Here is a 16,821-nt window from a genome sequence, read left to right on the forward strand (position 1 = left end):
CCTTCTTCTAATCTCCCTTTAAATCCATTGCACCAATTCCTATCTACTTGTTGCTTTTTGTTTACTTAGCTCCCCTAACAGGAATGTCCTTTTACTTCCTTTCTTCCCTAGTTTATTCAATGAACATTTACTAAGCGCTCAGTATACTGCCAGACATTATAGGCCCTTGAGAAATATAAAAATAAGACAAGAGTCCCATCTTTGAGGAGGAGGCCCACCATGTCAGTCACATTACAGGTAAGCTTCAAAGTCCAGCTCCAAGTCCTATTTCGTCTGTGAAGACATACTTGATCATGCCAACCTGCAATAATCTCTTCCCTTCAGGTTTATGGCCTGTACCATGTAATTCTCTAAATCACAGATCCCAGTCTCTTCTCTAAGCACAGAATTTAGACTATATACTAATAGACAGTTATGTGGCCTCATATATTTATTAATTATTCAGATGTATAGATTTTATCTTCTGACTAGGCTATATACTTCTTATTAGAAGGGAACAGGCTTTATATCTTATATATGTTCCAAAGCAGATACTTCGGTTAGTACATAAAGGAATCAAACTCACTGATTGATGGAAAAAATATTAATTACTTGAAAAAATAAGATATTATCTTTTAACTTTCACCTTGATAGATTGCTTTACAAAAATTTACCTGGTTCTATGATTCAATCAACTCATTAAACCTATGTAAATATGCTATATTATGTACATATTTAGCTGATATCTTTTGCCATAATCAGAAAAACGTAGCTTTCATAGATGCCAATGCCCATCTTATCTGATTCAATCCTTAATTTTTTAAGCATTTATATAATAAAGTGTAAAACTTGCAATACATAAATTTGTTTCATTTAATTTTGAAGAATCATAATAAGCGATAAGTTGATGTTCTAAATAATTTATAAGCATTTATACTTACCTTCAAATACTGCTAACAACATGTCAGGATTAGTCTTTACATCTTGAACTGCTTGCCACGGCATTAGAAATGGTTCTATATTAACAATTCTTGAAGGATTGGCATTAGACGGATCATAAAATTTTGAAGGGAGAACGTTGAATTCAATAAGATGTATGTAGGCCAGCCATGCCAAACATCGATCACTTGTTTTAAGGTATTCAGCTACTATTCCATCATTAGCCAATTTCAATGCGTTCTAGGTAAAATGGAAAAATAATCTGAAGGTGTTTTTAAAAATATTCCTAATAAGATTCAACTGTGAAGGCAAAGAAGATTAAAAGTGTTTTATTTCTTTGGCATGGTTCTTAAATGCCTAAGTCAAAATTCTGATACTCACCAATTTTTTGAATGGAGAAACTCTTTAGAGCTATCAATACCAGATTAACATAATTTTTACTATGCTACGGTTTATGACATAATTAATGAAAAGGTTAAATTTATTTGTATATTTTAAGTATCTTGATATTCAAAATCTAATAAGATAAAGAGAAAAGAGTAAAAATAAACAAAAAACCTCACCACACCCATATAGAAGATTTTCACTATGGACTAATTTTTTCCCCTTATGGTTTGAATATTGAAGTTTATTCTGGTGGGTACTCAGCAAATATTATTTTCATTTAAACCTCATAAACACTCTAAATAAGGTATTATCCCTACTAAATAAGCAAAGGAGGAAACAGCTGTAAACTTACCCAAATTCACACAACTTACCAGTAAGTGGCAAAGATTCAAATCTAAAGCCTGTGTCCTTATCTTTCAACAATGCTACCTGTACTGTTTTAAACCTTTAAAAAATTCTCTACAGAATGTCATTAAATACTATAATAAATGTTTACCTGTAAAACTGCAAGTGCACTTTGGCATCTTCCAGTAAATATGTGTAGCTGAACTCTAAACAAAAGAGCCTCTAAAAGCTGAAAGGACAGAATATCTGATGTTTCCCGCTTGGCTGCTCCCATCAGGAACTCCACCATTCTCTCACATACGTAATCCTTTTCTTCAAAGGTGCTTTCTAGGTGCAGAAACTGCCCAAATGGATTTCATATGATTACTCCTGCTTCATAAGAATATCTAAAACTACAGATTTCTCACATTTCATTAAGAAACTATCACATATTAAAAATTCAATTTCCATAAAAAGGATAATTACAAATACGTATAAACCCATTGTACAGTACTATAACCTAGATTTCCCCTTCTACCACAAGTTGGAAAGTGGAATCAGATGAAAACTAAAACAATACAGATACACTCTCAGAATTATCACTAAAGCAATTTCACGTCTCCTTTCCTTGAATCAATAAATGGCAGCAAGACCATGATGGATCTCCAAAAGCTCACGTTTATGATCACATACAATCTGAATTGCTCAGGTGTGTGACTGTATAAAAATTTTGAGAATAGCATTCATATAAGAAATATGTGACAAAATAATTAAAAGATTTAATCTTTTAAAGAAATTAAGAGGTCCTTTAAAGACCAAACAACTTAAGGAAAAACATTACACCCTATAATTTGTGGTGATCAATAGCATTAATTTTGGTACAAGGCTGCAGGTTAAAAGCCAAGCATTTTTCATTGTCTAAATCTATTCAGTGAGTTAGGAGAGTAACAAAGTGGCAAGTTCCTTCATTAAGGGATACCATGTTATCCAAATCTGTCTGTTCTGAATTTCAGTTAGCAAGTAAATGACAGATCTGATAGTAACAGTTTATATGAAAGTTTATCTGAATCTAATAATTCCTGAGTTCAGCTGGTAAAAGTTCACATATTAATGAATATTTATTTTATAAGTGAATTAATCATAATTTTAAGTTTAAGCCTGGGTAAGAAACACCCCATTTCCTCAGAGAATGAGGAAAAACCCACTTTTTCACCAAATCTTTTAAACTTAGCAAGGTTCGATATTAGTATGATTTACAGATAAAGTTTTTTCCATAAGTAACAAGGGCATATAATAAAAAGACCAAATTATTTCCTGGCTTTCATGAAAATGTTATATAAGCATAAAAAGAATATTATTAAATTACTTTCAGGTGCTTAGCAAAAAATTCATTTAACTTTGCCCAAACCAAAACTACTTAAGAATAGGTTAGTGTAAAATGTTTTAAAATGTTTGTTTCCTCATTACCAATAAAGTAAACAACAACAAAAATCACCTCTTCACTAAATACTGTCTTGTTTAGTCTAAGTTAATCCTGACCCAGAGAAGTGGTTTTGAGGTTACTGGACAGTGAAAGTAAGGTTATTATTATATCTATATGCAGATAAAACATATGATCTATTAACCTACACATCAATATTTAAGATGACCTAAAGAATTATTGATAACAAACACACACACAACTTTATCTTTTCTACTCACAGTCCAAAAACTTTGATAATCAGGAGCATATTCAACAGCTGTTTCACACATTTCCTGCACCTCCTCCTTGGTTCCTCTTTTTGAGAACAATCTGAGGTAATGACACCAAATTTCTGGATTGTCTTTGTTGTTTTCCAAAGCTCGAGCCAGAACATTTAAAGCAGAATCCAAGGACTCGGAACATAGCCTACATGTTTGAAAGAAAAAGCAGGACCATTTTTTTTAACACTTGAAGATACTTTTTAAATCAGTCTAGTTCTAATAAGTCAACTTTTAAATTCCATTTTCTATTAGAACCTACCAAGAAGTTAGAATCACCAATGACAAAGGGAGGTAGATTAAGATTTTAAATCACATCCATCCAAAACAGGTCCCGATTTCCCACAGACCCAACAATTCCCTTTTAAGTGGATGTTCAATGCGCATTTACCAGATAAAAATACAGTATTATAAAACCACTAGATTATCAACTTCAAATGTGCTTTATGTCCATATTCAGCAATACCTTTTATGATTTACACTGGTCTGGGAATGGGAAAAGTTAAACAATTCTCCCTCAAGGCCAGCTACTACCAGCACAAAATAATCAAAGCTTTCAATATAATAGTTCTTTTCAACAGTCAAGGGCTCGCTATCTCTTGGAGGAGAAAACTGTCTCTCATGATCCTATTCATAAAATAATGTACAGTTTTTTGGCCTTCACTCAGTAAATGAGTCAGAAAAGAAAACATTGTAACTTATCCTATCAACATGAAAATGACACACAAGGTAAGTTAAATAAGCACCATATTCAGGTATGTGTGATGTATTAGCATTCTGCAGTGCTACCTTAAAAAAGTTTTTATACCAAGTTTTAAGACAGAGCAGCCTGTTTAAAAAAAAAACAAAAACACCTTACTATTGTAATTCTAAAATTACAGTAATAAATATTACTCCTGGTAATAAGAGATTATTCCTGGCAATCCTATCAACAAGTAGGAGTCAAAAAACACAATTATTTAATAGGAGCTGTCATTTTTGAGATAAATTACTATTTATCTTATTTGAATACACATAATATAACACCACACACAGAAAAAAGTCAATTCACCAGAATTTAGAGGTTCTTAGACAAGCTTTAAATCTCCAAATTAAAATTAACATAAAATTTAACCTGTTCCACTGTGACTTTATCACAATTTTATTGAGAACATGACTACCTGACGTATTAAAAACTCCAATGATTAATTCTTGGACCACTCAGAATTTACTGTTTTAACTGACACTACTTTGAAATAAGAGCCTATTAAAAACTGTAGCTAATTTATTACCCATACACTAAGCCATGCACATAACTCAAGATCTAATCTTACACTTTTTCTAATAGCTTTAAAACAATTAAGTGCTTTTGGCTTTGTCAAAAAAACAAAGACTCCATTGATAGCAGCAAGGAAACCTGATTACCAGAGATGAAATAAACTTCAAACATAAAAATATAAATGTGCACCAGTTTATACAAAGATAGAAGGGGACGTACCCCTCATTTTGATTCAAGTACTTGTATGCAAGCTTGAGCCAAAGTTGTACATGAGAAGGATTTTCAAGCACACTTGCTTCTAAATTAGCAATGTCATCAGTCTCATTTGTAAAGTATCTGACATCATCTGGAGTGACAACTGTATCCAAAGCTGGAACATTTATTCGGTTCTCTGGCTGGAAGACTATAAGAAAAAGCACTATTAGCTTCACAATTTCTCTAAATCCACAAACCCAAGAAAAAACGATTGGCCTTACCTTTAAAATAATCTAAAAATCTAAAGCTCATAGCTTTAAGGTAGAGCAATCATATAGTTTATTGTCCAAACCAGGACACTTCTAAGAGTAAAAAGGGATGTTAATACAAATTACACCAGGATGACAGGTATAAACTAGGACTCTGCTGGGCAAACCAGAAGTATGACCTCTCTACTCTAAGCGTAAATGACATCAACTGATAATTCACATTCAATAAGTTTTAAGAGAAAGTTATAATAATTTATGAAAATGATTTATTCCAAATTCCACTACATCTAAATTAGAGAAAAAGTGTTAATGTAAATAAGTACAGGAGAGCATATTTGCTAATCCACAAATAGTAGGCAATTAAATTATGCAAACTTGAGAATATAATGTAAGATGTACTCGACATAAGGCACTCATTTATACATTTCTTTGTTCACTCATTTAATTCATTCATTCTGTGAGCCTACTGCATGTCAGAAAACAAAGACTCAAAGATAAAACAAACAGAACTCCTGCTCTCAAGAAGGACACAGGCCAGGCAGTAGTTCTCAAATGGGAGCAGCACTGCTCCCCTCTCCCCACTCAAGTAATATTTAAAGCTGTCACATTTACTAAAGGGTGATCCATGCATTTACTGGGCAGGGGTCATGAAAACGAAACATCCTGCAATATAAGGCACAGTCTTCCCCAAGGAAGAACGAATTGCCTTAAATGCCAAGCAGCATCACTTTTTTGAAAACAGAAACTTTTAAAAGGCTAGTAGATTACACCAAAAGATTAGCAAAGTGTTAGCAAAGTATAACACGACAATTTAATGATTCTGGATCTTAAATTACTTCTTACCATACTTAATAGGTCCTGTAGACTGTTCCTCATCACTACTGAAATTATTCTCTGAAATAGGTTTTCTCCAAAACTTTGGCTTCCACTTTCTTTTATCTTTGTAGGTTGTAAATGGAGGTGCTAAAGTAGACAGGAGAAGACTGCTGGTTAACAGAACTAGTCTTTTATTGTTTTGAAGGATACCCAAATAGTACTCAAAAAGAGCTGAATTTATTCTATCATGTTACTCAGACATGGTATATATATATTTCTACATAATGCCAAAAAAATTGTTCTCATAAACTCTAAGGTCCTTTTGTGTGAGAGAAAGATACATATACTCACTATGGCCTTTACTTTCATTGACATTGCTCACAAGGAGAACAGCCATCTGGTCCATTGACATTCGATCTTTGTTTACTCCAAAAAGTTTCTCAACGTATTTTTCTGAAATTAGAGCAATGCTATCTTCATAAAAAGTATAAAAAATATGGATTACAGAGATGAGGCTAATTAAAGAGTATGAAGTAAAGAATAGTTTAAAAATTAAAGGTACTAGTCAAAAACACCTATGGCCTTCTAAAGGGCAGGGTCTACATTATCTTAACTACTACAGCAAATCCTACCATATCATGCACCCCAATGTGGACTGAAAAAAAGTATTTCCTAAAACAACCTAAACAAGTGAAAATTAAAGTCCCTAATTAGGAATGACTAAATAGATTCAGTGATGTTACAATCACTCTGAGTTGTGATAATACTGAATTTAACAAACACTAATTCCCCTACTTCGAAAAGACTTGTAGTTTAAGGTTTAATATTTGGCACTCAATCTGGGGAAAAGCTTAACAACATTTATTCACAATGTCTGGCAGTAATCTATGCTTTCTACAGTGTCAAAGTGTATAAAGTCCTTTTTTATTTCATTGTAGAATCTGAAACTATAGTCACCTCAACTTCTAATCCCCCTCTATTTTTGAAAATTAAATAGGGTCTATTTTTAAATCATTGGTAATATTTCTATACTATGTTAACATATTCTTCTAAATAAAGTGAAATATTTAGATGAGCTCCATCAAAAGAACTGTCTGCAATAATGGAAATGTCTTACATCTGCACTGTCTTACCGGTAAGCACTTACCAATACTGAGCTCAATAGTGCCTACTGAGCACCTGAAATGTGGCTAGAGTGACTGAGGAATCCAAATTTTTATTTTAATTAACTTAGATTTAAATAGCAACACATGGCTAGTGACTACTGTACTGGACAGAGCAGATCTAGATAAAGTGTCATAGATGAATGTATTGAATTATTATGGCTATTTAAAGATGTCAACAACTGAATATAAAACTTTTAAATTGCCTAAATTCAATTTTCACTTGGGAAACAAGAGGTCTTTAAAACCTGCTGCAGCAGCAATTTCTTCATCAGTGCTTGTCTCTGAACAACCAATCAAAGACAGATTATATGACAGAATGTCCTGGAATAGCTGTTTTCGGCTAAGCGTATAGTCTTGTGTATGCTGCCTAAAATAAAATAACAACACAGAAAAGATAATCATGTATATATCAAAGCTACATAACCAAGACTGCCTTTTAAATTATAAAATGTTAACAAATAAAAACTACTCACCACTGACAATCATCATCATTACATGTTCCTGTTAAATCAAAACGGCAGAAACACTGATCTGGTTCGATCATATTACTATATGATACTGAGCTTAGGGGAAGTTTTTCCTTGGTTCGATAGTATGGACTAAATCTAAGAAGAGAGGTAGAGAGGCACATTACGATGCTCCATAAACATTCCTCAGAAATTTTTTCATTTTTTCTTTCTCAATTAAAGTTTCTATACTTTGAGCTTACTATTTATCTAATTACTTAATGCCAAAATTAACTCTAGAAAACAACCAGAATATCAAGTCATAGGGACAAACTACTTTTATACCCAGACATAAAGTATCTGAAATAGAAAACAAAGAACAACAATATCCTGTATTCTAAACGTAGTGTTTTCCTACCACATAATAAAGTGCTGTATAACACTGGTATTTCTTCCACACATTACCAGCCAACCAAAAAGCTAGAGAAAAAGTCTATACTACCTGGTAGGTGTTGTACGATTTTACGATTAAATCATACCAATTTAATAGTCTCACAGCTTCTAAAGAGTCTTTAAAAAAAAAAGAGACAACCTCCCAAAGTTAATCATTGGAAAGTGTCAAATCAATTTTATGAAAGCTAGCCAATGCATTCCTTAGAATAACAATAAAATTAAAAAGCAAAAATTTTAAATTCTCATAAGACTCCAGTTATTTTTCCTAAAATCCTTAATAGATATAGTAATTCAGAATTCTCCACAATTTCACCAGTAGCCAGAAATTAGGATTTGATAAGAATTAGTAAACCCAAGTGTGAGTTAAATCTTAATTCCTATTTGGTTCAAGTTTGACAACAAGGCACTTAAATTTTTATATTCCCTAAAAGGACAGGTTCATTTCTAAGCAGCCATGATTCAATTTTTTTTCATGGTCATCACACATTCCAGATTAAGATATCATCAAGAACAAGGAGCAATCCTGAACCTCAAGTTTACTGAATCTTTCTTCTATACCTGTAAGACTTAAAAACTAGAAGGGGACTATGGTAGGGTCTAAACGGATATGGCTTCACTTCTGTTGTTTTACTCTGTCCTGTCACGAAATCCACATCCACAGAAATCTCCTGCAAAAGAAAAGAGAAATTTCATAAGGTAATAAAGGCTAGGGTGAATTCTAGATTTTATAAAGAATATGAAATGTTCAGTTACCTGACCATGCAAAACCTTGTCTGTAATGCCTGTGGTAGTTTTTAAAATCAGTTGTTTTAAGCTATCAGCTTTTGAATATAATTTCTGCAATTCACCAATTTTTAACCCTAGAAAAAGTTCTGGTTTTTCTACTGTATTCTTAGTAGGTTTGTTTATACATTCTTTGTTAGGTGTATCAGTGTGCTTAAGGTTAGGTTTAGTAAAAGAATTGGATTCTAAGAAGGATCTTCTTCTTTCTCTGTTTGACCCAGACAAAATCTCATCATCAACATCATTTTCCTCAGTGTCCAGACTTAATTTATCTTGAGTCAGATCGTGAAGTGAGGGTTGAGGCAAAGAAAATTCAGGTTCCTCTTCCACAAGTGGACCAATATTTTGCTGTTCCTTTGCTTTAAGGGCCCTGGCTTCTTTTAGTTTCTGAATTTTCAGGGCATATTCATATTCTAGCTTTTGCAATCGTCTTTTTTCCATAGCAATTAGTTCTGCTGAATGCTTTCTTGGACTTGATATTGGAGAATTGTCCAGTCTCATCATTTTGTTAGGCTGGGGGGAAAAATGATATCAATATTTTATACTGTTATGACTTTATAAACAATTTTGGTAAGATAATTGTGCTATCCCTACAATACAATGCCAACATTATAAAACTAAGTCAATAATGAGACTAAAACAGTTTTACAAAAGCCTCCAACAGATTTGCTAATCTATGAGGTACAACAAACAAACAAACAAAACAAGTCAAAATAAACCAAAAAAAAAGTTTCCAAATATGTGGGTGCCATTTAAAAACAAAACTTTAGGGCTTCCCTGGTGGCGCAGTGGTTGAGAGTCCGCCTGCCGATGCAGGGGACACGGGATCGTGCCCCAGTCCGGGAGGATCCCACGTGCCGCGGAGCAGCTGGGCCCGTGAGCCATGGCCGCTGGGCCTGCGCGTCCGGAGCCTGTGCTCCGCAGTGCGAGAGGCCACAGCAGTGAGACGCCCGTGTACAGCAAAAAAAACAAAAAACAAAAAAACTTTAATCTTGGGCTTCCCCGGTGGCGCAGTGGTTGAGAGTCCGCCTGCCGATGCAGGGGACACGGGTTCGTGCCCTGGTCCAGAAAGATCCCACGTGCCGCAGAGCGGCTGGGCCTGTGAGCCATGGCCGCTGGGCCTGCGTGTCCAGAGGCTGTGCTCCGCAACGGGAGAAGCCACAACAGTGAGAGGCCCGCATACCGCAAAAAAAAAAAACAAAAAAAACCTTTAATCTTATTCTCTTTAAATCTGCAGGGAAAAGCTTGAACTTTTTATGCATCTCTTACCCTCAAAAGAATAATTAAAACCTTCTCCTTTTCAAACATTAAATATTTCTACAAACAACTTACTCCAAGGTGATCTTGTTCCAGTTTACGTTTTCCTATTTCTTTACTAGCCACTGCTTTTGCACGAGCAAGTTCTTCTCCATACTTCAGAGTCAAAGCTTTCTTAACTGTAACACGCTGTTGAACTCTGTGAATCTGAAATATAGGGTAATTCTGAATATGTAAATCTTAGGAGAGGAAATACATTCTTAAACATAATTTCTTTAGGGTATTCAAATGAAAATTTAAAATATGCTAATATTACATCTCAGTGGAGAACAATGTACAGGTTACACATTTTGAGGGCTTTGGTTTATGGTTTTATTAAAAATTTGGCCCATAAAAATGTGTAGTAAACACGGGAATACAATATTTGAATTTAAGAAAAGAACATTACTTGTTCCTGAAGCTTCTTCAAAAACATTCTGTTGACACTGAGAATTTTCTCTGTTGCCTGAAGCTGCTCTGTAAGTTTTGTAATTTTTGTTTCAGCATTTCGAACAGATTCTTTCTTCTTAGCTTCTTGCTGTACTAGATTCTTTAAAACAGATTCATCTTTCATCAAGAGAATCCTAATTGGGAAATAACAAAAGTCTTATGAACGTTTTTCTAAACTAGTGGACTGACACCATCAGAATAAAAAACTTACGAAGTAATAGCTCATTTTTAAAAATATGTTTATGATACACAGAGGTGAATATTTAGAAGAATAAAATAAGTATTCAGATAGACACTGTTAAATTTTATGAAAGCAAATATGGGTTGGCCGTTTTTTTTTTTTTTGGCAGCACCACGCGGTTTGCGGGATCTTAGTTCCCCGACCAGATACTGAACCCAGGCCCTCAGCAATGAAAGTGCAGAGTCCTAACCACTGGACCACCAGAGAATTCCCTGGGTCTGATCTTTAAAAAAACAAAACAAAACATGCGTCTGAGTAATGTGAATTACAGTTGAAAAGCTATTAATAGTAACCTTCAATGTAGCCCTAAATAACTCCTGAAAAATGAGGACTTAAGAGGGCTTCCCTGGTGGCACAGTGGTTAAGAATCCGCCCGCCAATGCAGGGGTCACAAGTTCAAGCTCTGGTCCAGGAAGATCCCAAAGGCCGTGGAGCAACCAAGCCCGTGCACCACAACTACTGAGCCTGCGCTATAGAGCCCATGAGCCACAACTACTGAAGCCCGTGCGCCGCAACTGCTGAAGCCCACGCGCCACAACTACTGAAGCCCACATGCCACAATGAAGAGAAGCCCCGCTCACCGCAACTAAAGAACCCCCGCATGCAGCAACGAAGACCCAACACCCCCCCGCAAAAAATTAAAAACATAAAGAAAAAAAACCTCAAATAAAAAAAGAAAAATGAAGACTTAAGACAGAAAATCACTATGTTTAGTTTCATTTATAACGCTCCTAATAATAAACACACAAATAAACATCTAATAAACATAATCAAGCACATTTAATTAATTTACAAACCTCTAACTCATTTTATCTAAAGCAAAGCAAAGGAGAGAAAAAGAAGTCTAATTTTTAAACAACAGACGGATGTAAAGACTGGAACTGAGAAGTAAAAATCAGGACAAAAAGACAAATTTACAGATTTTCATCTTTTCAACTACTGAACATTATGATAAAAAAAAAAATGAAGCATCTTTCCCAGAAAGATACCATATTTCAAACAGTCACAACACATGACATCTAGAATGAATCATAAAAACAGAGAATATGTGATAAAGAGAATGGGGAATAGAAAGACAAAGAATTTTTAAAAATCTTTTCATTTGTTATAAAAGTTATTAAAGAAATGGAATCTAAATGAATTTATTTTCTTTTAAAACATACACAGTACCATTTCTCGTTGATAATTTTGGAGATTTATGGTCACCACAATATTTCATCTATGAGTAACATTTTTCAGATCTCTAACATCAGGGTACATCTTAATGTTACTGCATATCATAGTTTTTGTAATAACACAATATTTGACCATGTGTCTTACTTAACAGACTAAGTAATGACTATTTCCAACAATCAAGTCTACCAATTTTAACAATAAAAATATGCTTCCAATAAAGGTCTTTAAAAAACATGCCAGAGGTTTTAAAGCCATACATAAATCTGAAGGGGAAAACTTTCTTTTGAAGTCTTGGTATTTTTATTTAAACATTAATACTATTACTTCACGTAAATGTATAATTCGACAAAATGATAGCCTTCCCTAGGCCTATCAAGTATGAAAGAATTAGTAATCACACAGTATACTTATTACTGACATACACCACAAAAATATATCCCTCTAATATAGGAACACTTAGATACATGCAGTATTTAATCAGATAATGAGACTCACCTATGTTTTTTAAGTTTTGCTTCTGCATCTGTAACCTGCTTAGTAACCATTGCTATCCTGCCAATCCCATCAATTTCTACATCAGAGTTTGCTGGGGATGATGAACTTGTCTTCAGCTGATCTGATTTAATCAAACGCTGTTTCTCACGACTAAAACAATCAATAAAGATTAATAAATTACACCAAAAAATAAACTGAAATTATTTTTTAAGATGTATTCTATTTCATAAAATAAAGTAAAAATATTAACTAAGTGACTAACATATTGACTAATAACAATGATGACCAATATGCATGACCCAAGTTGGCATTCAGAACTGATAGTGTAGTTCTCCTTTGTAACAGCTTTTATCTTTTTCTAAGCTGTTTATACCTCGGTGCATCACTGCCTTCAAGCTTATAGATGATTATCTGGCTCCCCCTCCTGTGCAAGTTCTAAAAACATTAACTCTTCATCTTGGATAAAAATCATCATCTTCACTTCCCAATGCCAATAAACTGTATACAGATTAAGCACCGAAAATAGTACACATCTTTACAGCTAATTACATAAAATGCCACTTACTTGGCAATCTCTTCCTTTAACAATCTATATTCAATCTTCTTTTCTTCAGGCAAAGCTTCAGGTGTTCGCATGGGATCATTTTCTTTTTCAGATTTTGGAGGTACTTTCGGTTTTGAAGCTTGCTAGAAAACATTTGAAGTCAACCAGATCAAAAGCTTTTATAATCCCACACTAAGATCTATATTTTACATTATCCAGTGCACATTTATATATTTAGAAATAAATATCTTCATCATTATTTTCTATTCCGTTTAAAAAAACACAATGCTGGCCATTAACCACCAAATTAATTGTACAATCCCAGTAAGTAGTCAAGACTTATGGTTTGAAACTAATTGAACTATTTCATATCTAAGCAACTGTTGCAATTAGGAATAGGGATAAAAGTTGTATTTAGGTGATACACTTTGATAAAAACACTATTTTCTGGTAATATAACAAAATTCCAAAACAATAAATTTCCTTAGTACAGAGGACAATTATCCACACAATTTTACTATTTTGAAGAAAGGGACAGTCAACTGGAAACAAAAATAAAAGGAGTTTTTTAATAGTTAAACCTATCTAAATTTATACACACTTCATTATATAAACTCCTAATAATACAAATACTTATTTGTATTATTTATAATTTCCATAATTCTTATTTATATTTCCACAATTCGATATATTAAAAATCTAAACCTCTAAGGTCTAATTTCCAGGAAAAACAAACAAACTTTAATGATTGTCAATAAATCTTTTCATCTTTCATTACTGCACTTACCTCAGCAGTTCGTCTTGCTTCTTTAATCATGGACTCCAATCCACCAAAAACACTATTGGTTGACTTGGATGCCTCTCCATCAGATTCACTATCATCGGAATCATTTAGGGTTACAACCACTGATTTATGCTTTGGAAGCTGCAAAGACAGTATATTTGTTACTCTTGATGACAGAAGTATCTCTATCCTTTTCTTGGCTCTACCACAATTAGCTTCATGACCTTGAACAAGTCACTTTATCTGTACGAATTTAAATTCATAAAAATAACGGGTTTCAAGCAGACAGTCTATGGTTCCTCCTGTTTATATTGTATTAATTGACTTACTTTGTCCCACTCCACAGATACTGGTTATATCCAAAAACATAAAAATATTCTATTGATTATATTCTCAGTCTCTCTAGATACTACTATCATCATTTTCTTCATTAAGTTTTATTTTCTCCAACTTTCTATAAAGAAGCATAATGCAATCTAAATTAACCTTTTAAAGCAAAAGAAAAAAATTAATAATTCTACATTATTATTAATAAAACTTTTTGGCTTTTGTGCTTATATATGGAGAATAAGTTTACCAAACAGAGGCAAGATTTCAACTTGGCTTTGCTCCATTTATTTTACTTTAAACCCATTAGAAAACAAGGTAGAAATAAATTGTCATTTCAATCTCCTTAATAAACATTGAAAAACATCATAAGTTCTTCCATTATAGTACAGTCATTAACTGAAAAATTATGAGCCAAGATGGGAGAAATAAAAAATATATATAATTTGCTAAAACTGACTAGACAGAAAATCTAAATGTACCAAGTTATATGGAACAAAAACTGAGGAAATGGCAAAAAATACCACTCTGAGGAAAATAATGCTTCCCAAAAAATATTATCATGAACTCTACCAGTTTACAAGTGAAGAAGCTGCTCCCATTTCACTATTAATAAATAAAAAATAATACATATATGTTTGTATATAATAAACTAGGAGTTAGGGAATAGGACAGCAAAACTGCAGACAAATTTCTCACAAGCTGTTTAAATAACAATAAGACTAATTATTTTGTTTGTTTTTACCGAGATCACAGTTCGTGGAAGACGAGGTCCTCTGTGAAACTTTGGGTTCTGTATCCTAGGCTGAGATACTGTATTAATACTGACTATCGATAGATTGCTTCTTGGCACAGGCTGTGAATTGTTCAGAACTGGAGGTGAAGGTGGGTCACTATTACTGGATGTTTCCTAAAGAAGAAAGAGACAGATATGAAGCAATTTTAAATGAAAATAAATTTCTGTCACCTTTAAAGGTCTTGAGCAAAGTACTATCAGACTTATCCCCACTTTACTGAAAAGCCCAATGAATCCCAAACTAGCAGAGAAAAGTAGGGCTACCTAAAACTAAGCTCAATAGCACCACCTAGAGGTTCAGGTACCTAAATTACCTCTGGCTTGAAAGCTCTTTTATTCGCTAGAGATTTAAGTAGCTCTTCTCGAAGCAGCATTTCTTCCTCTTCTTCCTCATCTGCAAAAGGTGGTTTTGGAGGCTGTTCTGGATCTTCAGGTGGAAGAGGTGGTAAAGGTGGTAGAGGAGGTAGAGGTTCAAGAGAAACACACAAGCCTTCCACATAAGGCTGGCTCAAAGGTGGTATTGACTAGTTGTTTTTAAAAAAGAAGAAATAATAATTACTATGCAAATTTTACCCATTCCAAGTGTTTATCATTAGAGTAACATTAAATTAGAAAAAGGTATACAGGTTATTACTTTACTGTAAGCATAAGTGAACTAAGAATACTGGAAATCTCAAAACTAACCAAATCCAATATTCAGCCATGAAAAAGTATAATTTTTACAAAAAATCAACAATATTTGAAACATTTAATTTATAAACTTCAAGATAGAGAAATCAAACTTTACAGTGTCTATCTGCCTAGATGACTACCTGAAAACAAACAGATAACAAAAAATCAGATACATACGACACTTAAGTAAAAATCAAAACTTAGGAACCAAAGGGATTCTGGGTGGGCGTAGTCTAGAGTATCTCAAGAATTAATTGTAAAGAGTCACCACTACCCTCATAAAATCCTTGTGAAATGGCTTCTTCGAGATTATCTATAAAGACAATTTTACCCAAATCCTTGAATTTGCACATATTTTTGCTTCAAAGACCTTCCAGTATTTCCCTTGGCATATAAAACAATTCAAGGAAGAAAGAAAAAATAAAAATGTTTCTCCCTCACTCTCTGCTCTAATATTCCCCTCATCTTCAACTTCCTAGGAGGACACCAGATATCTACCTAGGAACTGTGAAATGGCAAGGTCCCCACTAACCTATTATGAGAGATCCAGTGTGACCTCTAGGTTCTCTCATCTGAAATAACTTCAGAAATTTTACTTTGTGATCCCCCACTTCCTTTTTTTTTCTTTCTTTTTTTTTTTAACGGGGGACTGGCAGTTCTTTCAAAAGGTAGGGAAAAGAAATTAACTTGCATAGACAATGCTTTTCTTTTACTGAATTTTCAAATTAAAAGTAACTATTTAATCAAAAGAGGAGAAAGGAAAAAAGTTTCTAGAAGCACCTTAATGCACTTAAATCCCAATTCCCCCTAAAAAAATCCAAAACAATAGATAATTCTTACTCTGCTTCGGAATACATTTTCTGAGGAACAAAGAGAAGAAAGAAGGAAACATACTAAGTACTGAAAGAAAGTCAACATGAGATTAAAAATTAGCTACGACCGCCTGGAAGGGTGGGAGGGAGGGAGACGCAAGAGGGAAGAGATATGGGAACATATGTATATGTATAACTGATTCACTTTGTTATAAAGCAGAAACTAACACACCATTGTAAAGCAATTATACCCCAATAAAGATGTTAAAAAAAAAAATTAGCTACGAAAAAAATCTACCAAATGGATAGTCTGCCAATAACTAATCAACTGTTTATTCCATACATTTCATAGCTATTAATTCTGATAAGCAATTTTGATTTTACGCTCTCTTCAAACCTAACAATTAATTACAGGCCAGCTTTTCAAAACAAATTAGAAAAGACATAAGGCTACAAAATTTTCGTAGAAATCA

General features: G+C 33.6%; 1 protein-coding gene across 2 annotated transcripts in view; it reads right to left on the minus strand.

Annotated features, from left to right (window-relative positions):
* The window catches only part of ZFC3H1 (zinc finger C3H1-type containing), a 49,482-nt gene that overhangs the window by 11,960 nt on the left and 20,701 nt on the right, over positions 1 to 16,821 (minus strand). For both annotated transcript variants that reach the window (XM_022571511.3, XM_022571510.3), the window contains exons 8-24: positions 15,179 to 15,388; positions 14,814 to 14,978; positions 13,745 to 13,882; positions 12,979 to 13,100; positions 12,414 to 12,563; positions 10,461 to 10,635; positions 10,088 to 10,219; positions 8,726 to 9,268; positions 8,531 to 8,640; positions 7,547 to 7,678; positions 7,319 to 7,440; positions 6,259 to 6,360; positions 5,935 to 6,054; positions 4,847 to 5,030; positions 3,331 to 3,517; positions 1,802 to 1,990; positions 921 to 1,158 (exon numbers count right to left, since the gene is read on the minus strand). In XM_022571511.3, coding sequence (XP_022427219.2) covers positions 921 to 1,158; positions 1,802 to 1,990; positions 3,331 to 3,517; positions 4,847 to 5,030; positions 5,935 to 6,054; positions 6,259 to 6,360; positions 7,319 to 7,440; positions 7,547 to 7,678; positions 8,531 to 8,640; positions 8,726 to 9,268; positions 10,088 to 10,219; positions 10,461 to 10,635; positions 12,414 to 12,563; positions 12,979 to 13,100; positions 13,745 to 13,882; positions 14,814 to 14,978; positions 15,179 to 15,388 — 3,019 coding nt within the window. The remainder of the gene's footprint in view (positions 1 to 920; positions 1,159 to 1,801; positions 1,991 to 3,330; positions 3,518 to 4,846; positions 5,031 to 5,934; positions 6,055 to 6,258; positions 6,361 to 7,318; positions 7,441 to 7,546; positions 7,679 to 8,530; positions 8,641 to 8,725; positions 9,269 to 10,087; positions 10,220 to 10,460; positions 10,636 to 12,413; positions 12,564 to 12,978; positions 13,101 to 13,744; positions 13,883 to 14,813; positions 14,979 to 15,178; positions 15,389 to 16,821) is intronic.

This window comes from Delphinapterus leucas, chromosome 11, assembly GCF_059928025.1.
Source record: "Delphinapterus leucas isolate spDelLeu-1000000601 "Yukka" chromosome 11, BTC_Dleu_Yukka2, whole genome shotgun sequence".
NCBI lineage: Eukaryota > Metazoa > Chordata > Mammalia > Artiodactyla > Monodontidae > Delphinapterus > Delphinapterus leucas.